At 41.8% G+C, this 22,135-nt stretch overlaps 1 protein-coding gene across 3 annotated transcripts in view; it reads right to left on the bottom strand.

The window, feature by feature from the left end:
- Positions 1-15,960, bottom strand: part of grin1b (glutamate receptor, ionotropic, N-methyl D-aspartate 1b) — a 51,802-nt gene extending 35,842 nt beyond the window's left edge. For all 3 annotated transcript variants that reach the window (XM_039003512.1, XM_039003520.1, XM_039003527.1), the window contains exons 1-3: positions 15,712-15,960; positions 10,998-11,132; positions 9,569-9,745 (exon numbers count right to left, since the gene is read on the bottom strand). In XM_039003512.1, the coding sequence (XP_038859440.1) occupies positions 9,569-9,745; positions 10,998-11,132; positions 15,712-15,960 (561 nt within the window). The remainder of the gene's footprint in view (positions 1-9,568; positions 9,746-10,997; positions 11,133-15,711) is intronic.
- Positions 15,961-22,135: the final 6,175 nt, after the last annotated feature.

Genomic DNA, 22,135 nt, shown 5'->3' with positions numbered 1-22,135 from the left:
GAAATAAGTGATGAGAAAGCCACGACACTGGAAAAATAAACAAAAAAGCTTCAGGGTACAGTCAATGTAATGAAAGCTGATGTTAATGAATTTAAAAGAGAGAGAACGTTGTTAAGATAATCCTTACTTGATATACAGACTACATCAATGCGCGGAAATCTGGTGCTTACCGGAATTAAAGAAAATGAAGGTTTAGATCCATAGATTGTGGTGAAATAATTTATGGTTAAACAGCTACAGATCCCAAACAGCACTGTCGACCAAATTAAACTCAAACTGGTACATCGTTTTAGACAGAGAGGACAGGGATACGAGCGCCCAATTGTTGCCAAATGTGCATCCTTAAAAGATGAAATAATTGTTAAAACCCTGGGCAAAAGACTTGCAGGCTTTAAAATAGGCATGAACAATCAGTTCCCAAAGGAAATCGAAGAACGACGCAGAGTACTGTATCCACTCTCCAAAGACAATAGACTAAAAGGGAGACATGTAGTTCTCGTAGTCGACAAGCTATACATTGATAACCAACTGTTCAGAGACACCAAGACCACTCCATGGTTATTCTAAATAAAATGGAACATCCAACACTGTTAATGATTGTCATAAAAAAATAAACTGAAATAATAAAATTAAGAAATTACTAAAGAAATAATAAATACACTATACTATTCAAGTTAGGGAATGTTGTAAAATAATTTGTGTTCATTTTTTATGTATAGTATTTTTAAATAGATAAAATTCATGAAATAATAAATTCCCAAATAAAAGTAACTGGAAAACAAAAGTGGCGCCGGAGAACATGGCTGACGTTTTACGTGCTCCTAACCGATTGGGTTTTTATGTTCATGTTTTTGCGTTGTTTGTAACTTATTTTGTACATAATGTTACTGCTACCGTCTCTTATGACCGAAAAGAACTTCAGGACATTCAGGACCGACGTGAACGACATACTGGCCCAAATCCCTGTCATTTGTGTGAAGAAACGACGGCGAAAAAGAGGACAGAGGTCGGGCTGCCATCTGAGAATTCGAAGGCGATCGAATAAACCCTCCTGCCTTCTGTTCTTCTAGCTAACGTGCAATCATTGGAAAATAAAATCGATGACCAACAAGGAAGATTAAACTACCAATGGGACATTAAAAACTGTAATATCTTATGCTTCACTGAGTCGTGGGTGAATGACGACATTATTAACATACAGCTGGCTGGTTATACGTACGCTGTATCGGCAGGATAGAACAGCGGCGTCTAGTAAGACAAGGGGTGACGGACTGTGCATATATGTAAACAAAAGCTGGTGCACGATATCTATGGAAGCCTCGAGGTTTTGCTCGCCTGAGGTAGAGTATCTCATGATAAGCTGTAGACCACACTATCTACCTAGAGAGTTTTCATACTTTATTTGTCGTAGCTGTCTACATACCACCAAAGACCGATGTTGGCACTATGACCGCACTCAATGAGCTGTATTCTGCCATAAGCAAACAGAAAAACGCTCATCCAGAGGCGGCGCTCCTAGTGGCCGGGGACTTTAATGCAGGGAAACTTAAATCCGTTTGACCACATTTCGATCAGCACGTTAAATGTGCAACCAGAGTGAAAAAAACTCTAGACCACCTTCACTCCACACACAGAAATGCGTATAAAGCTCTCCCTCGCCCTCCATTTGGCAAATCTGACCATAACTCTATCCTCCTGATTCCTGCTTACAAGCAACAATTAAAGCAGGAAGCACCAGTGACTCGGTCAATAAAAAAAGTGGTCAGATGAAGCAGATGCTAAGCTACAGGACTGTTTTGTTAGCGCAGACTGGAATTCTTCCTATGGCATTGAGGAGTACACCACATCAGTCATTGGCTTCACCAATAAGTGCATCGATGATGTTGTCCCCACAGTGACTGTACGTACATATCCCAACCAGAAGCCATGGATTACAGGCAACATCCGCACTGAGCTACAGGCTAGAGCTGCCGCTTTCAAGGAGCGGGACTCTAACCCGAAAGCTTATAAGATATCCTGCTATGCCCTCCAACGAACCATCAAACAGGCAAAGTGTCAATACAGGAATAAGATCGAATCGTACTACACTGGCTCCGACACTCGCCGGATGTGGCAGGGCTTGCAAACCATTACAGACTACAAAGGGAAGCACAGCCGAGAGCTGCCCAGTGACACAAGCCTACCAAATGAGCTAAACTACTTCTATGCTCGCTTCAAGGCAAATAATACTGAAACATGCATGAGAGCACCAGCTATTCCGGACAACTGTGTGATCACGCTCTCCGCAGCTGATGTGAGTAAGATGTTTAAACAGGTCAACATTCACAAGGACACAGGGCCAGACGGATTACCAGGACGTGTACTCCGAGCATGCGATGACCAACTGGCAAGTGTCTTCACAGACATTTTCAACCTCTCTCTGTCCAAGTCTGTAACACCAACATGTTTCAAGCAGACCACCATAGTCCCTGTGCCCAAGAACACTAAGGTAACCTGCCTAAATGACTACAGACCCGTAGCACTCACGTCTGTAGCCATTAAGTGCTTTGAAAGGAAGGTTCACATCAATGGTTCACATTGATGGTTCACATTCATGGTTTACATCAACACCATTATCCCAGAAACCTTAGACCCACTCCAATTTGAATACTGCACCAACAGATCCACAGATGATGGAATCTTTTTTGCACTCCACTCTGCCCTTTCACACCTGGACAAAAGGAACACCTATGCGAGAATTCTATTCATTGACTACAGCTCAGTGCCCTCAAAGCTCATCACTAAGCTAAGGACCCTGGGACTAAACACCTCCCTCTGCAACTGGATCCTGGACTTCCTGACGGGCCGCCCCCAGGTGGTAGGGGTAGGTAACAACACATCCGCCACGCTGATCCTCAACACAGGGGCCCCTCAGGGGTGCGTGCTCAGTCGCCTCCGGTAATCCCTGTTCACTCATGACTGCGGCCAGGCACAACTCCAACACCATCATTAAGTTTGCCGATGACACAACAGTGGTAGGTCTGATCACCGACAACGACGAGACAGCCTACAGGGAGGAAGTCAGAGACCTGGCCGTGTGGTGCCAGGACAACAACCTCTCCCTCAACGTGACCAAGACAAATGAGATGATTGTGGAATACAGGAAAAGGAGGACCGAACACGCCCCCATTCTCATCGACGGGGATGTTGTGGAGCAGGTTGAGAGCTTCAGGTTCCTTGGTGTCCACATCACCAACAAACTAACATGGTCCAAGCACATCAAGACAGCCATGAAGAGGGAACAACAAAACCTATTCCCCCTCAGGAAACTAAAAAGATTTGGCATGGGTCCTCCGATCCTCAAAAGGGTCTACAGCTGCACCATCGAGAGCATCCTGACTGGTTACATCACTGCCTGGTGTGGCAACTGCTCGGCTTCCGACCGCAAGGCAGTGCGTACGGTTGTGCGTACGGCCCAGAACATCACTGGGGCCAAGCTTCCTGCCATCCAGGACCTCTATACCAGGCGGTGTCAGAGGAAGGCCCTAAAAATTGTCAAAGACTCCAGCCACCCTAGTCATAGACTGTTCTCTCTGCTACGTCACGCCAAACGGTATTGAAGCGCCAAGTCTAGGTCCAAGAGGCTTCTAAACAGCTTCTACCCCCAAGCCATAAGACTCTTGAACCTCTAATCAAATGGCTACCCAGACTATTTGCATTGCCCCCCCCCCCCCCCCCCCCCCACTCTTCTACGCTGCTCCTACTCTGTTATTATCTATGCACAGTCACTTTAATAATTGTACATAATACCTCAATTACCCCAACTAACTGGTGCCCCCACACATTGACCCCCTGTATATAGTCTCGCTATTGTTATTTTACTGCTGCTCTTTAACTACTTGTTACTTTTATTTCTTTTTAAACTGCATTGTTGGTTAGGGGCTTGTAAGTAAGCATTTCACTGTTGTATTCAGCGCATGTGACTAATAAAATTTGATTTGAATCAACAAGGTAAAAAAATAAAAACATTACAAACAGAGGACATAAAAGGCACAGTATGTGGCAATGTACGGGTGTACAGTATATATGAGGGGAGTGCTGGTGTGTAGGAAGATGGTGTGCCTGTGTGTTTTGTTTGATTGGAAAAGTGTGATGAGTTCTGGTTCTGTACTGTAGGTGGCACCAGGTGCTCTTTTTAAAGGATGGGCCCCTATGTCTTAAAGGCCCTAGTATCCATGTGTACAGGGATGATCAGCCAATCACTGGAACGACAACCAAACTTGGGATGGGGGGAAGTTTTAGCGGGTGGAATATTGGAGGACAATTAGAGGTTTACTTCTTCTTAACAGTGCAAATATCATGGTACAGCTTTACGGACACTCAATTATCATGGTACTCCTTAATGCTAAGTTTACAAACATGTATTATGGTAAGTACTGTATAATCAAAAATTGTATCTCATTATGGTAAGTGGTGAAATAAGTATAGCTAGTTATAATTGTAATGGCTTAGCAGATCATTAGAAAGGACGATCAGTCTTTTCATTGCTAAAAGAGAAGGAATATAATATCTATCGTTTACAGAAAACTCATTCTACACCTTTAGACAAAATTGTATGGAAAAAGAACTAGGAGGGCAAAATATATTTCTCCCATGGGCAAAGAAACTCAAAAGGAGTAATGATATTAATAAACAATAATTTTGATCCAAATGTGCAAACTGTTCAAACAGATCCGCAAGGAAAGTGGATCCTTTTAAATATGCTATTGGACCATAAACAGATTTGGCTTATTAATCTATATTGTCCAAATAATTATATTTAAAAATATATATAATAATTTATCAATCTTACAGGCAATACATGACTCAATTATTATGGTGGGTTTTAAGTACCTCAATTGACAGTAGAGGAAATCACACTACAAACTATCACCCTCATGCACTTAAGCAAATTACGAATATTATGGATATATTAGAACTAGTGGATATACAACATGGAGGCTTAAAAGTCCTGACCTAGTGAGATATACATTAGCAGTCAAAATGTTGGACACACCAACTCATTCAAGGGTTTTTCATCATAGCGCTTGATGGTGTTTGCGACTGCACTTGAAGAAACTTTCAAAGTTCTTGAAATGTTCCGCATTGACTGACCTTCATGTCTTAAAGTAATGATGGACTGTTGTTTCTCTTTGCTTATTTGAGCTGTTCTTGCCATAATATGGACTTGGTCTTTTACCAAATAGGGCTATCTTCTGTATACCACCCCTATCTTGTCACAACACAACGGATTGGCTCAAATGCATTAAGAAGGAAATAAATTTGACAAATTAACTTTAAACAAGGCACACTTGTTAATTGAAATGCATGCCAGGTGACTACCTCATGAAGCTGGTTAAGACAATGCCAAGAGTATGCAAAGCTGTCATCAAGGCAAAGGGTTGCTACTTTGAAGAATCTCAAAAATAAAATACATTTTGATTTGTTTAACACTTTTTGGGTTACTAAATGATTCCATATGTGTTATTACATAGTTTTAATGTCATCACTATTATTCTATAATGTAGAAAATAAAGAAAACCCATTGAATGAGTAGGTATGTCCAAACTATTGACTGATACTGTATGTAGTTGAAGTCGGAAGTTTACATACACTTAGGTTGGAGTCATTAAAACTCATTTTTCAACCACTCCACACATTTCTTGTTAACAAACTATAGTTTTGGCAAGTCAGTTAGGACATCTACTTTGTGCATGACACAAGTAATTTTTCCAACAATTGTTTACAGACAGATTATTTAACTTATAATTCACTGTATCACAATTCCAGTGGGTCATACATTTACATACACTAAGTTGACTATGCCTTTAAACAGCTTGGAAAATTCCAGAAAATTATGTCATGGCTTTAGAAGCTTCTGTTAGGCTAATTGACATCATTTGAGGCAATTGGAGGTGTATCTGTGGATGTATTTCAAGGCCTACCTTCAAACTCAGTGCCTCTTTGCTTGACATCATGGGAAAATCAAAAGAAATCAGCCAAGACCTCAGAAAAAAATTGTAGACCTCCACAGGTCTGGTTCATCCTTGGGAGCAATTTCCAAATGCCTGAAGGTACCACGTTCATCTGTACTAACAATAGTACGCAAGTATAAACAGCATGGGACCACGCAGCCGTATGTACTTTGGAGAAAATCAGTGCAAATCAATCCCAGAACAACAGCAAAGGACCTTGTGAAGATGCTGGAGGAAACAGGTACATAAGTATCTATATCCACAGTAAAACAAGTCCTATATCGATATAACCTGAAAGGCCGCTCAGCAAGGAAGAAGCCACTGCTCCAAAACCGCCATAATAAAGCCAGACTACGGTTTGCAACTGCACATGGGGACAAAGAACATACTTTTTGGAGAAATGTCCTCTGGTCTGATGAAACAAAAATAGAACTGTTTGGCCATAATGAACATCGTTATGTTTGGAGGAAAAAGGGGGTTGGCTTGCAAGCCGAAGAACACCATCCCAACCGTGAAGCACGGGGGTGGCAGCATCATGTTGTGGGGGTGCTTTGAGGCAGGAGGGACTGGTGCACTTCACAAAATAGATGGCATCATGAACAACGAAATTATGTGGATATATTGAAGCAACATAAGTCAGGAAGTTCAAGCTTGGTCGCAAATGGGTCTTCCAAATGGACAATGACCCCAAGCATACTTCCAAAGTTGTGGCAAAATGGCTTAAGAACAACAAAGTCAAGGTATTGGAGTGGCCATCACAAAGCCCTGACCTCAATTCTATAGAAAATTTGTGGGCAGAACTGAAAATGCGCGTGCGAGCAAGGAGGCCTACAAACCGGAATTGTGAAAAACTGAGTTTAAATGTATTTGGCTAAGGTGTATGTAAACTTCCAACTTCAACTGTATATATATATTTAAAATAATATATATTTACAAAATATATATATGGGGGATTGGAAATTATGTAGACAATTACAGTGATAGAAGCCACCCCCGTCACACAAATAAAGTAAGAGTGCATGCTAGTGGATAGGCCAGGTCATTTTGTTGTAGGACATTATGAAAATATTCTCTATTTCTAGTCCCTAGAGGGGAAAACTCTGAGGACAGAGAGATAATAGCAAAATAATATTTAGTGCTGTCAAATTTGAGTATAATGAAGCATGATTCTTTGTGATATTTTCTGTCCTCAGATATGGAAAGCTGTGAAAGCCTCTTTGCAGATGAAGAGAAATGTCCCAATCAATGTCCCAAGAGACAAAGGGTATATCCTATATGCCATGGGTTATATGTGTAGGCCTACCTATGCAGTGGTTTAAAGTACTTAAGTAAAAATACTTAAAACTACTTACGTCGTTTTTTTGTGGTATCTGTACTTTACTTTACTATTTATATTGTTTACAACTTTTACTTCACTAAAGATTTTTTTTTACTTTTTACATACATTTTCACTGACACCCAAAAGTATTTGTTACATTTTGAATGCTTAACAGGACAGGAAAATGGTCAAATTCACACACTTATCAAGAGAACAACTCTGGTCATCCCTACTGCCTCTGATCTGGTGGACTCACTAAACACAAATGCTTCATTTGTAAATTATGTCTGAGTGTTGGAGTGTCCTCCTGGCTATCGATAAATAAATAAAAAATAGAAAATTGTGCCACCTGGTTTGCTTAATATAAGTAATTTGAAATTATTTATACAGTACTTTTACTTTTGATACTTAAGTATATTTTAACAATTACATTTCACTTTTGATACTTAAGTATATTTAAAATCAAATACTTTTAGACTTTTAGTAGTACTTTACCAGGTGACTTTCACTTTTACTTGAGTAATTTTTTATTAAGGTACTCTACATTGCCAAAAGTATGTGGACATCTGCTCGTCGTGGGCATTAATATGGAGTTGGTCCACCCTTTGCTGCTATAACAGTCCTTGTTTTGGTGATGTTTTTTCTCCTCACTGTTGCTCTTACGGCACTAATCAGGCAAGCATATTTGGAGCTGTGCCAAAGCAAGGAATTTGATTGGTTTGACGTCTTGTGAGGCGTCACTGGTTTACACCGGGTTTCCGAACACTCTTTAGCTTATTTCTGCCACGGAACTTCCTGGTTCGCGCAGAGACTAATGACATAAAAAATTATTAAGGTATTAATAAGAAATAATGTTGGCTTAAAAATAGGCAAATATAAAACTGTACAGTGGCCACAACCAAAGTCTCATTTACCAGGAGATCCTAAAATTGCAAGTTTCATAATGCTATGTTATGTAACTATAACTGGATAAGATAGTTGATTAGATTAGATTAGATAGTTAATATAGATTGATATCGGGATTAAATATACAGGTTTTTTTATACCAAAGGAAACAAAATCAGCAATTCTAAATTCCCAATCTAGCCCTCATACCATCATGGCCACCTATTTATCCCCAGTTTCCAATTGGCTCATTCATCCCCCCACCACTCCACCACTATTCCCCAGATCGTTGCTGTAAAATAGAATGTGTTCTCAGTCAGCATACCTGGTAAAATAATTTTCAACATAAGATTTCTCTCCAAATATACAGTAAATAACCCACAATCATTCGACACAAAAAGAGCAACCAAGGCCTAACAAAAGTAAAAATGTACATCCCTCAAACAATCACATTCCTTAAGCAATCAATGCAAATTCCAATGACGGGATTCCAAACACAAAGAAACGCAAAAATACTCTTAAACAAAAACAGCAAAGTCATACCTGCTATAATGCTACATAGTTTTGACGCTTCTCTGGGCATTTTTTTAGGGTAACTACACCTCACTGTGGTGAGGAGCTACTATAAATGTTTCCCCCATCAGGTCTATTTCCATTTTGTTGTGGGCAGATAGACAAGCAACCCAATTTTAACTAACAAACAGGAAAAGTTCCATTCTTTCAAATGCAGACTGCACACAATGCTACACAACAAAGACTGGAAATTCAGATACCGTTAAATAACATACAAGAAGTAGAGCTTTTCAGCTTCTATAGCACTAAATGCGAACACAAACGCCATTCTTGCATAAAAAATGTATACCTCCAAAAATTCTGAATTATGGATGAAAACCATAGTTATCCTACCTCAGCAAAAAATTGTCCACATTTATTCCAAGACTTGGGCACAATTTAACGGAAACCAAGAAACTGTTGGAAGAAGATCTAGTAGCTAATTGAACTATGTGAAAATCCTCGATTTTTTGCGTAGCCCCAGGTTAGGTCCCTCATTGCGCTCCTGTTGTGGATGGACACATTTTGACTATGGTAAAAGTAATGTGAAATGAGTGGAAAATACAGAGTTTTGCCAGATAGCCACTTAGCACTCTGTTGATGCCTCTAGCATTAAAAAAATGTTAGCCAATGTTACAAATGGGAAAAAAATGTGCTCGCGTAACAGAAAATAAAAATTATTACAAACAGTACATAGAGGACCTTTGTGATACTGAATGCAAGTTCGACACACAAGAGTACAGACGCACAGACAGACGGACAGACAGACAGATAGACAGACAGTGTTGTTAAACATGGCTTCTGGGCCCGGCAGTCTCACCTTGGTCTCCCTCTCCTCCAACAGGGTCTCCAGCCTCTTCTGGGCAGCGCGGCCCTCGTGGTCGTCGCTCACTATCAGAATGATGTGGTTCCAGCGGAACTCTCTCATCATGTCGAACCACACCTGGGCTTGGTGGGAGTAGGGGGGCACGGTACGCAAGAAAGACAGGTGGATGCTCTGGAGGAAAGATACACAGTAGAGGGAACAGTGTCTCACAACCCCTCCTGTCTCAGCCTCCAGTATTTATGCTGCAATAGTTTATGTGTCGGGGGGCTAGGGTCAGTCTGTTATGTCTGGAGTATTTCTCCTGTCTTATCCGGTGTCCTGTGTGAATTTAAGTATGCTCCCTCTAATTCTCTCTCTCCCTCTCCCTCCCGCAGGAACTGAGCCCTGGGACCCAGTCCACCTGGTCGTGCTGCTGCTCCAGTTTAAACAGTTCTGCCTGCGGCTATAAAACCCTGACCTGTTCACCGGACGTGTTACCTTGTCCCAGACCTGCTGTTTTCGATTCTCTCTCTCTCTCTACTTCACCTACTCTCTCGAATTCTGAATGCTCGGCTATGAAAAGCCAACTGACATTTACTCCTGATGTGCTGACCTGTTGCACCCTCTACAACCACTGTGATTATTATTATTTGACCCTGCTGGTCATCTATGAACATTTGAACATCTTGGCCATGCACTGTTATAATCTCCACCCGGCACAGCCGGAAGAGAACTGGCCACCCCTCAGAGCATGGTTCCTCTCTAGGTTTCTTCCTAGGTAACCTTCCTTTCTAGGGAGATTTTCCTAGCCACTGTGCTTCTACATCTGCATTGCTTGCTGTTTGCGGTTTTAGGCTGGGTTTCTGTATTGCACTTTGTGACATTGGCTGATGTAAAAAGGGCTTTATAAATACATTTGATTGATTGATTGAACAGGTTAGCTCAACGGAGGCAACACAGAGCCCAACGTGTGGATTTTGTGTTGGTTAAAACAACGATTTACCATGTTGAGGACCTGTGCTGTCACTTAATTCTAAAAGCAGCAGCTTCAAGCATTGCTTTAAAGCATTAATAGACCTTTGATGTTTTGCTCTAATGTATTTCTCGTGGGAAAATATGTCAGAGTAGGCCTGAGAAAATCCACATATTCGAAAGTGCATACAAAAACAACATCACGGGAGAAAAATGACAGTGAAAGAAAAATGACAGTGAATAACTATGACAGACAGATTCGAGTGGAGCTGGAATTTCAATATGTGACTAATAAAATTATCCCATGTAGCATATAGAGACCCCACCCTGCTGAGTGAAGTGGTTAAGCACTGGGATATCTGTCTGTTAACCACACTACCACTAGTCTGATTGTAGATATAAATAAAACAACATATAAAAGATCACATTGTGTGTGTGTCTATGGGTTTGTCCGTGTGTGTGCGTTTCTCACCTTGTCCGAATAGATGGACATGCGGGTGGTGAGCCCAACCACAGGGATACGGTAGAACCCTGCAGTGTAGGACACGGGTGTGGGGGTCAGATGGTCATTCGACTGAGGCGGGTGGCTCACCAGAATGGCATACACCTGTGTACAGAATAGGAATCATAAGATACAAACAGATACAGGATATGTACTTGACATGTGTGCCCAGAGATAATGAATAATACAGGAGAATCATATCTTTCTACATCAGCATACACACACACACACATGACCATGTACATCAGAACACATGACGCAAAGGCAGCTTTTGAAGCTGATTTTTGGAGCTGATTTACTGCAATTCTACATCTGTTCAGGTGAACTTCATCAGTAGGCTAATTAATGTCAGTGACCCAGTGAAATATTTGCACATTTTAAGTAAGTAACTGAGAAGAGTGTAGATAAAGTAGGCCTACGGGGACATTTTGTTATCACACAGTAAGCTGACCCATATAAATTGCATAATGCATGAACCCAAGTGCATCACAAAACATGTCTCTTGAATATGGAATAAATAGGCCTATAGAGAAATCTCTTGTTGATGCTCTTTGAGCGCGTATATTAGAGAGAGAGAAAGATAATTTGTTTTGAGAAAGCGAGAGAGACAGCATGCGCATGTGCGCCTGTGTATGTCTGTCATGTGTGCGCCCGCACGCGCGTCACCACTGGCATTATAATCTGTGCTGTCACTTTGGCGAGTGGGCTATAATCTTCCTCTACATCACTGTATAATGCTGCCCTACCCGACTACCCGTGCTTTACTCACAGCAACAAAGCAGCTGCCAACCCGTGTGCCTACTGACGCCATGTTGGCCTAATTTTCCTTTGGAAGACATGACATGGCCTCTCCACAGAGGTTCAAAGCAATGCCATTAGCTCAGGTTATCTAGCACCACTTTTATTCAACCTTGCACCGATGTTGTCCTGTCATTCAAGATAAAAGGTCTGGGGTTTATCCTCCATTGAATAAGCCACTATGTTAAAATCACAGCCCTTGTGTTTGTTTTGGTTAATCCACTGGTGTGCATTCCCATCAAAAACCGGGACTCCCTAAAAACACTTCGATACAGCTATGACTTGAAGGGACTTTTCGTAGCAGGTTATGAGAGCATTTTAGCTAACCCTAACCTCAACCTTATTCTCCTAACCTGCTACATTAATTATCCTAACCTGCTGCGTAAGTTCTCCTAACCTGCTATGAAAAAGTAACTTATAGAAGTGGCGTGTTTTTAGGGAATCGATCAAAAATCTGTTCTCTGGCCAGCTAGACTATTGAACATGGCAGCTGAAGCCTAATGCTTACTCATTCACAAATTGAATAAAGGAGAGGCTTTTTAATATCTATCACGATCACCCTAATGGATTGTATAAGTTCCAAATGCCAAGGCTACTCGAGGCTTAGCCTACTGCAAAAATAGCCTTGCAATTAGGCTGAGTAGGCTATGTCTTGTTGAATAAATGCAGGTTAATCAAGAATTGGAGCACGTCAATGTTATTTCAATTCATAAGCAGCCTAATGCATACAGTTGTTGTTGTCATATTGACAAAGTAAATGATTTAAAGGCTATAGGTTAATGTGAAACGATGGTAAATGGGAATGGGAATTAAAAAAGGAATGATAGTCATTCAAGTTACTCAAGATCTAGAAACCCAATCCCAATAATATCTAAGTGTGCACTCGTTCAGAACTTCCCACAAATATAAAATAATTGGATTGGTGGAGGCACGGTCACAGAGTTTCCACCATATTTCTCACTGAGGTGCTTTTTCTGATTGGTATGATCCAAAGTTAATCTTTGGTTCAGTCAACCTATTCTATTGAATTTGTTTGAAATCAAATAATGAATGTGGCAGATCAATGTGATTTTTGTACTTAATGAAAGCTTCTAAATTGCTTTCAACACCACATGCGCATTCACATTGCATAGCGGTGGGCACAATGTAGCGGTGGCAGCCTATCAGAAGAGCTTGTTCTTTGGGATACCCGTGAGAGTGAATGTCATTCCAGGTAATGTGTATTTTTTATTTTAATTTTAAAAAATGTATGATTACTGTATATGTTCACTACCAGCACTGAATCTTAAAAGATATCTGCATAAAAAGATTGGGGCGGCAGGTAGCCTAGTGGTTAGAGCGTTGAGCCAGTAACCAAAAGTGTTGCTAGATCGAATCCCCGAGCTGACAAGGTAAAAATCTGTCCAGAACCAAGGCAGTTAACACACCGTTCCTAGGTCGTCATTGTAAATAAGAATTTGTTCTTAACTGACTTGCCTAGTTAAATGAAGGTAAAATAAAATAACTGTGATACTAAAAAGTCTGGAAAGGTTTCCATTGATGAGATGGTCACCATTTAATTACAATATTGAAAACAGTTTATGTGAATGTGTTTGGAATCATTATTTCATGTTATGGAACCAACTTAATATAGTATCTTGATTAACATGAAATTGATTTAATTGCTTGTAACCTAATTGAAGAAATTTGGATAGGTAATTTCAAAGTCAAAAATCTACTTGGTACAAAATGAAAAAATGGGTTGTAAATGGGTTGTAACTCACAAAAAAAGAAAAGTCCCTTTTTCAGGACCCTGTCTTTCAAAGATAATTTGTAAAAATCCAAATAACTTCACAGATCTTCATTGTAAAGGGTTTAAACACTGTTTCCCATGCTTGTTCAATGAACCATAAACAATTAATGAACATGCACTTGTGGAACGGTCGTTAAGACACTAACAGCTTACAGACGGTAGGCAATTAAGGTCTCAGTTATGAAAACTTAGGACACTAAAGAGGCCTTTCTACTGACTCTGAAAAACACAAAAAGAAAGATGCCCTGGGTCCCTGCTCATCTGCGTGAACGTGCCTTAGGCATGCTGCAAGGAGGCATGAGGACTGCAGGTGCGGCCAGGGCAATAAATTGCAATGTCCGTACTGTAAGATGCCTAAAACAGCGCTACAGGGAGACATGACGGACAGCTGATCGCCCTCGCAGTGGCAGACCACGTGTAACAACATCTGCACAGGATCGGTACATTCGAACATCACACCTGCGGGACAGGTACAGGATGGCAACAACGACTGCCAGAGTTACACGAGGAACGCACAATCCCTACATCAGTGCTCGGACTGTCCGCAATAGGCTGGACTGAGGGCTTGTAGGCCTGTTGTAAGGCAGGTCCTCACCAGACATCACCGGCAACAACGTCGCCAACTGGCACAAACCTACCGTCACTTGACCAGACAGGACTGGGCAAAAAGTGCTCTTCACTTATGAGTCACGGTTTTGTTTCACCAGGGGTGATAGTCGGATTCGCGTTTATTGTCAAAGGAATGAGCATTTCACCGAGGCCTATACTCTTGAGCGGGATCGATTTGGAGGTGGAGGGTCCATCACGGTCTGGGGCGGTGTGTCACAGCATCATCGGACTGAGCTGGTTGTCATTGCAGGCAAGCTCAACACTGTGCTTTACAGGGAAGACACCCTCCTCCCTCATGTGGTACCCTTCCTGCAGGCTCATCCTGACATGACCCTCCAGCATGACAATGCCACCAGCCATACTGCTCGTTCTGTGCACAGTTTCCTGCAAGACAGGAATGGCAGTGTTCTGCGAAGAGCGAAGAGCCCAGATCTCAATCCCATTGAACACGTCTGGGACCTGTTGGATCGGAGGGTGAGGGCTAGGGCCATTCCCCCCAGAAATGTCCGGGAACTTGCAGGTGCCTTGGTGGAAGAGTGGGTTAACATCTCACAGCAAGAACTGGCAAATCTGGTGCAGTCCATGAAAAGGAGATGCACTGCAGTACTTAATGCAGCTGGTGGCCACACCAGATACTGACTGTTACTTTTTGATTTTGACCCCCCCTTTGTTCAGGGACACATTATTCAATTTTTGTTAGTTACATGTCTGTGGAACTTGTTCAGTTTGTCTCAGTTGTTGAATCTTGTCTTGTTCATACAAATATTTACACATGTTAAGTTTGCTGAAAATAAACGCAGTTGACAGTGAGAGGACGTTTCTTTTTTTGCTGAGTTTATATTAGTTTGTATTTATGTTATTTATTCAGATTAACCAAAGGGGAAAAGTAAGTTGAGTGTTGAAAGAAATAGGTTGCAACTTGAAATATGGGTTTGGCATTGTTGGCATTGAATCATATGTTTGGTTTAAAAAATGTCGTTTTTTTCAATTGAGAAAACCTCTCATCTAAAGAGGTTTTTTTTTACACTGTAACAGTTATTTCCTTTCAAATCAGTAAAGTGAAGTGAACAAATGCGCACTTTGGGAGGAAGGAGAGATAATTGGAACATTTCTCCCAGTCTCCCCAGGGAATAAACTGCAACAATTGAAACGGTTTATGATTTTTTATCAATCTCTAGCAACTTTACTCTTTAACAACAATGTGTTTATGCTCCTCTTTTCAACACACAGGCTCAGCCAGACAAACATCCTACTTACTGTAAAGCAAAATAAACATGGCCCAAGTCTCTCTCTCTCTCTCTTTATCAATGTAATTTTAACAAACCACTCAAGCCTCAAGCAGCCATCCTCGCACCCAGATGTTGACGTTGCACACTGACTTGTGTCTCCCCATAGGGGGTTTCATGAATGAGTAGTAAACATGGGTATCAAAACACTGTGAGAGCTATACTTCCATCATACAAAGGCTGAAATTATATTGCTTACCTGGTTCGAGATGAGGTCCTCGCAGACGGAGAGCGCCATCTGAATTGCATTGGGTTTATGAGTGACAGAGATGGCGTTCATCTTGAACTTATCTTTCCCATACAGAGTGTTTGCCTGGGTGACGGCGTCCTTGAACACCTGTTCATATCTCTTCTGGCTCAGGACCGCTCCGATATTGACAATCTTAGGTTCACATCCACCACCCGCACAGGAGCAGGAGATGAAAAACGCAAGCAGAAATACACGCATTTTGACATCGACACAGCTGCCAGACCGAGTCTCCTGTTGAGTGGATGTGCGTCGTAGCCAGCCCAGCTAACCGATCCGCATGGATCACGCGTCCTCTCGACCCTGTGCTAACAGCAATACCAGTGGAATGCAATTACATTAGTCCGCCCTGTCGAGGAATGTGCATCATTAGTTTTTTCTCCAGCTGATCTCTAAACCTGCCTTACACTTCCATAAAAAAGACAATAACACATTTGCTTTGTGGTGGGTAAATCCTGTTGATTTTCATTGACGCAACAAAAATATATATATATATTATTGGCCTACAAACAGTTTTGGGAGAGCTTGTGTTTCCTTTGTCTTTGAGAGACGCATGTCTCCTTGTCACGACTCCCGTCCGAGGTTCTGCTTTGCTGAGGATCCAATGACCTGATGCTCAGCGCGAGCGGCTGTCCTTGGTCCTGAAATCGTGCCCGCGCCGCGACGCGCGTACCCACCACTCATTCCGCTTGACATCGCTTTCGCGTTCTACTTGAACGCTCTGGCAACATTTGAATTAATGCAACTAAACATCTACAACTGTGAGGGGATGTTTTATATGGATTTGGAGGACGGGTTGACTAATATAGTAATACAAAAAATAGATATTGTCAATGTTTTAAACTATATGCGACTTTTAGCCTAAAAAGCCTGTATAGGCTACAGTAACGTTTTAGTAGGATATAATGTTGTATAATAATGTAGGACTACAAATAATTTTAAAGTTACAAAAAACAATACAGAATGTATCAGATGATGGTTAGCCTATTCCTGCTCCTACATAGTTCTAAAGGTCTAAAATTAAACTGTCATTTTATGCTACATTGTGGGCCTACAGATTGTGTAGCTCATATTGACCATTTTCATGTCCAGCACCAAAAGATATTCTCTCAATCAATCGGGTTAATTCGTTGAGGGATAATGATAATTACACAGATATCATACTGATATAATTGTTTTGTTATTAAATTAATTCATTATAGCAGGCTAAAAACGTTTATTGTGTGTAGTATAATAAAACAAGCTGTGGGGCTATTTGGTCTACCTAAACAAATAATCAATAGAATCCCTATTACAGATGGCTGGAGAGCTCTAGAAGGGTATAACCAGATATGGCTCTGTGTAGAACCATAAGCACTGAGAAATTCAAGAGAACCTGGTTACCAAGGAAACAAGCATCTCTGGCTATGGTGCACAGTTTCCCCCAATGCCAGCCTAAGTTGCAATTATAGCAATGCTTTGGTATGGGACTTTGGGGGAAAAAAATATGTAATGAAGAAGGCGTGTAATAATTTTAATAGGCAACAAAAAGCTTATTATGGCAGTAGCCTTTCCAGTGTAGTGTAAGAATCAGGAGAACACACAAGGTCATGCATGCAGTTGCATTCACACAGAAAATGCGTAACACTGATATTGCATTTACTTACATCACTACCAGAGGTCCCAAGGCCTGCCTCCCCAGTGCTAAATAAATCCAGGAGACACTTTTGGCAACAGTTATTATTGAACACCACACTCCGTTTTAAAGGGGAGATTGGAAGACATTTCCCCCCAGGGTTGAGCGAGCCTTAATTTTGACCATAAATGCATTTGCAGCATGGAACCTATCCTACATGTAATGTGATCTTTGATATTGTTTTATTCATATAGGTTACAGTTGTATACACAGACAGGAACACAGGCACACTGCATTCACACCACGCACATCATGACCTAGCCTCCTTCCGGGGCAGGCAAAACATTCCGCTTTTGTTTCCACCTGATTATCCACTTAGACAAATGGTCTTCTGGGACTGGTGAGCCAAAGGCCCGAAGAGCCCATGGATGGGACAGGGATCATTAGATAGCACAACAGCATCTATAGATACACTGGGGATCTATGATCATGCAGATAAAAGGACATGGCAGCTGAACCCATTGCTGCCCTAAACTGCTCCAGGCTCTCACTCACTGCAGCTATCAGCAGAGGAATTCTCTCTCTCTGTCTCGGCTCTCTGTGTCGGTTTGTATCACACTACCATGATGCACATTTAGGAGTATTTATTACTTGTAGTATAAAACCATTGCTGTGACAATAGCTGTAAAAAAAAAAAAATCAGCACTGCTGTAGTTGAAGACGACTGCTTGTGAATTAAACTTTCCTATGTTACTGTGGATACTGTAAAAAAAGAAAAAAATCAACTGGAAAAGTGGAGTGCAGGAAGAAACAAAGCAGATTATGTACGGCATAAATCGACAGTAAATGGTCCAACCGTGTACGGATTGGAAATGTACACTTGATTTGCTTTATTTGTGGCATATGTTCTCTTCGTGCATAATTGACACGCATACCACCACATTAAAAAGCTCATCCCAAACGTCTGTTTGATTATGCTGAAGTGCCCCTAATGAGAATCCAGGTTCTCACAACTAGGGGTGAATTTCAATTGTATATCCTTGATTCCTTGTGTCCTCTCTCCTTGCCTCCTTCTCAAAACGCATTGGAGGAACCTCATGCCTTCTCCCCCAATGCATTCTGAGGAGGTGAGGAGAGGTGGAGAAGATTCAAAGAAGTGTAATTGAGATTCAACCTAGATCTCACAGAAGAGAGAGGAATAGTGCCCGCAATCTTTAAACAGATATTTCCATTACCAGGGAGAGAAGAAATTCATTTGGATGTTCTTTTTATCATTTAGAACATACACACATTTTCCTAACTCTGAATAGGAAGTAAAAAAAATATTGAAGCACTACAGAAGTCCTAAAAGCGTCTTATTGGATATGCATACAAACGTAAACTTGCTTACGACACAGGCCTCTACTCTCAAGTGAAGCACTAAAAGATCATTTTGAAACAAATAAGTCACTCTAAATTGATATTACTTAATTTGCCTGCATTAGTGGTACCACTGGATATTTTTGAATAAAATGTTGAAATATCTTTTTTCCGCATTTGCATTTTACTGAGGCTAGTTTTGATCCTTAAAACAAAGACAAACATGCACAATGACTATAAGACTATAAGACATACATTTACTTTCTTATTGATATTGACATTGGGTGAACAGCATACTCTGTGCCAGAGTGATATACACTGCTCAAAAAAATAAAGGGAACACTTAAACAACACAATGTAACTCCAAGTCAATCACACTTCTGTGAAATCAAACTGTACACTTAGGAAGCAACACTGATTGACAATAAATTTCACATGCTGTTGTGCAAATGGAATAGACAAAAGGTGGAAATTATAGGCAATTAGCAAGACACCCCCAAAAAAGGAGTGATTCTGCAGGTGGTGACCACAGACCACTTCTCAGTTCCTATGCTTCCTGGCTGATGTTTTGGTCACTTTTGAATGCTGGCGGTGCTCTCACTCTAGTGGTAGCATGAGACGGAGTCTACAACCCACACAAGTGGCTCAGGTAGTGCAGTTCATCCAGGATGGCACATCAATGCGAGCTGTGGCAAAAAGGTTTGCTGTGTCTGTCAGCGTAGTGTCCAGAGCATGGAGGCGCTACCAGGAGACAGGCCAGTACATCAGGAGACGTGGAGGAGGCCGTAGGAGGGCAACAACCCAGCAGCAGGACCGCTACCTCCGCCTTTGTGCAAGGAGGTGCACTGCCAGCGCCCTGCAAAATGACCTCCAGCAGGCCACAAATGTGCATGTGTCAGCATATGGTCTCACAAGGGGTCTGAGGATCTCATCTCGGTACCTAATGGCAGTCAAGCTACCTCTGGCGAGCACATGGAGGGCTGTGCGGCCCCACAAAGAAATGCCACCCCACACCATGACTGACCCATCGCCAAACCGGTCATGCTGGAGGATGTTGCAGGCAGCAGAACGTTCTCCACGGCGTCTCCAGACTCTGTCACGTCTGTCACATGTGCTCATGTGCTCAGTGTGAACCTGCTTTCATCTGTGAAGAGCACAGGGCGCCAGTGGCGAATTTGCCAATCTTGGTGTTCTCTGGCAAATGCCAAACGTCCTGCACGGTGTTGGGCTGTAAGCACAACCCCCACCTGTGGACGTCGGGCCCTCATACCACCCTCATGGAGTCTGTTTCTGACCGTTTGAGCAGACACATGCACATTTGTGGCCTGCTGGAGGTCATTTTGCAGGGCGCTGACAGTGCACCTCCTTGCACAAAGGCGGAGGTAGCGGTCCTGCTGCTGGGTTGTTGCCCTCCTACGGCCTCCTCCACGTCTCCTGATGTACTGGCCTGTCTCCTGGTAGCGCCTCCATGCTCTGGACACTACGCTGACAGACACAGCAAACCTTTTTGCCACAGCTCGCATTGATGTGCCATCCTGGATGAACTGCACTACCTGAGCCACTTGTGTGGGTTGTAGACTCCGTCTCATGCTACCACTAGAGTGAGAGCACCGCCAGCATTCAAAAGTGACCAAAACATCAGCCAGGAAGCATAGGAACTGAGAAGTGGTCTGTGGTCACCACCTGCAGAATCACTCCTTTTTTGGGGGTGTCTTGCTAATTGCCTATAATTTCCACCTTTTGTCTATTCCATTTGCACAACAGCATGTGAAATTTATTGTCAATCAGTGTTGCTTCCTAAGTGGACAGTTTGATTTCACAGAAGTGTGATTGACTTGGAGTTACATTGTGTTGTTTAAGTGTTCCCTTTATTTTTTTGAGCAGTGTATTTAGCACCAGAGCAATATGGTACATTTCTATAGCTGTATATACTGTACTCAACCAGAAGCAGCGTAACCACAAGAACAATCAATTACGTAACATGCTGCATGTACTGTATGTACTGTACGTAGCTCAGAAGGAAATCACAACTCTGTGATACTGTATGCTGTCATCTATCTAGACAACAGTGTTTTGGGATAATAGCTCCCTCTGTTGGAGCTGCTACAGAAGTTTCCAGCATTTGGAACGTCACCTAGAGGCTGATCTTGGGTCAGTTTTCAATTTCCCCCACTAATTATCAAGGCTAGTATTGGGGGAGAGGAAGATGATCCTAGATCTGCACCTACAGACAACTTCACCCTGGAGCACATTTGGACATCAGCAAAGTGAACATGTAAAGGACAAGACATTTGGGTGCTTTGTCTCCATTTAAAGAGATACATTTACATAGCTACTCCAGCGCCATTTTAAAATCAACACACTTCAACTTAACATGAAAATATCATTCAACCTCATCTTTCAATAAGACCTCAAGAAGATATTCAGCTATTCATCTTCTGACTGACTTTGAATAGATGGAAGACTGGCATAGGTGCTGGACCAGTAGTGTACATAATGAGTCCTCAAGGTTGTGTTTGACAGATGACTGGTTGATTTTGTTATTGATGACAAGGTAGGGAACCTCACTCACTCCCTGGTTGGGATGACTGTGGCAGAAAAGGGCAAGCAACTCATCCAAGAGAAAAGATTTATAACTTCAAGAGAAAAGTAATAATGGGAGAAAAGATGTAGTCTACACTGAGTATACCAAACAGTAAGGAAAGGGGGATACCTAGCCAGTTGGACAACTGAATGCATTCAACTGAAATGTGTCTTCCATTAGGAACATTTTTTACCCTCTGAACAGCCTCAATTTGTCAAATCAAATCAAAGTTTATTTGTCACGTGCGCCGAATACAACAGGTATTCACCTTACAGTGAAATGCTTACTTACAGGCTCTAACCAATAGTGCAAAAAAGGTATTAGGTGATAAAACAACAGTAGAAAGACAGGCTATATACAGTAGCGAGGCTATAAAAGTAGCGAGGCAACATACAGACACCGGTTAGTCAGACTGATTGAGGTAGTATGTACATGTATATATGGTTAAAGTGAATATGCATATATGATGAACAGAGAGTAGCAGAAGCGTAAAAGAGGGGTTGGCGGGTGGTGGGTGAGACACAATGCAAATAGTCCGGGTAGCCAATGTGCGGGAGCACTGGTTGGTCGGCCCAATTGAGGTAGTATGTACATGAATGTATAGTTAAAGTGACTATGCATATATAACAAACAGAGAGTAGCAGCAGTGTAAAAAGAGGGGTTGGGGGGCACACAATGCAAATAGTCCGGGTAGCCATTTGATTACCTGTTCAGGAGTCTTATGGCTTGGGGGTAAAAACTGTTGAGAAGCCTTTTTGTCCTGGACTTGGCACTCCGGTACCGCTTGCCATGCGGTAGTAGAGAGAACAGTCTATGAC

Source organism: Salvelinus namaycush, chromosome 1, assembly GCF_016432855.1.
Source record: "Salvelinus namaycush isolate Seneca chromosome 1, SaNama_1.0, whole genome shotgun sequence".
Taxonomy (NCBI): Eukaryota; Metazoa; Chordata; class Actinopteri; order Salmoniformes; family Salmonidae; genus Salvelinus; species Salvelinus namaycush.
Note: the sequence above shows the minus strand (reverse complement) of the source record. Positions and strands in the feature narration are given on the sequence as shown.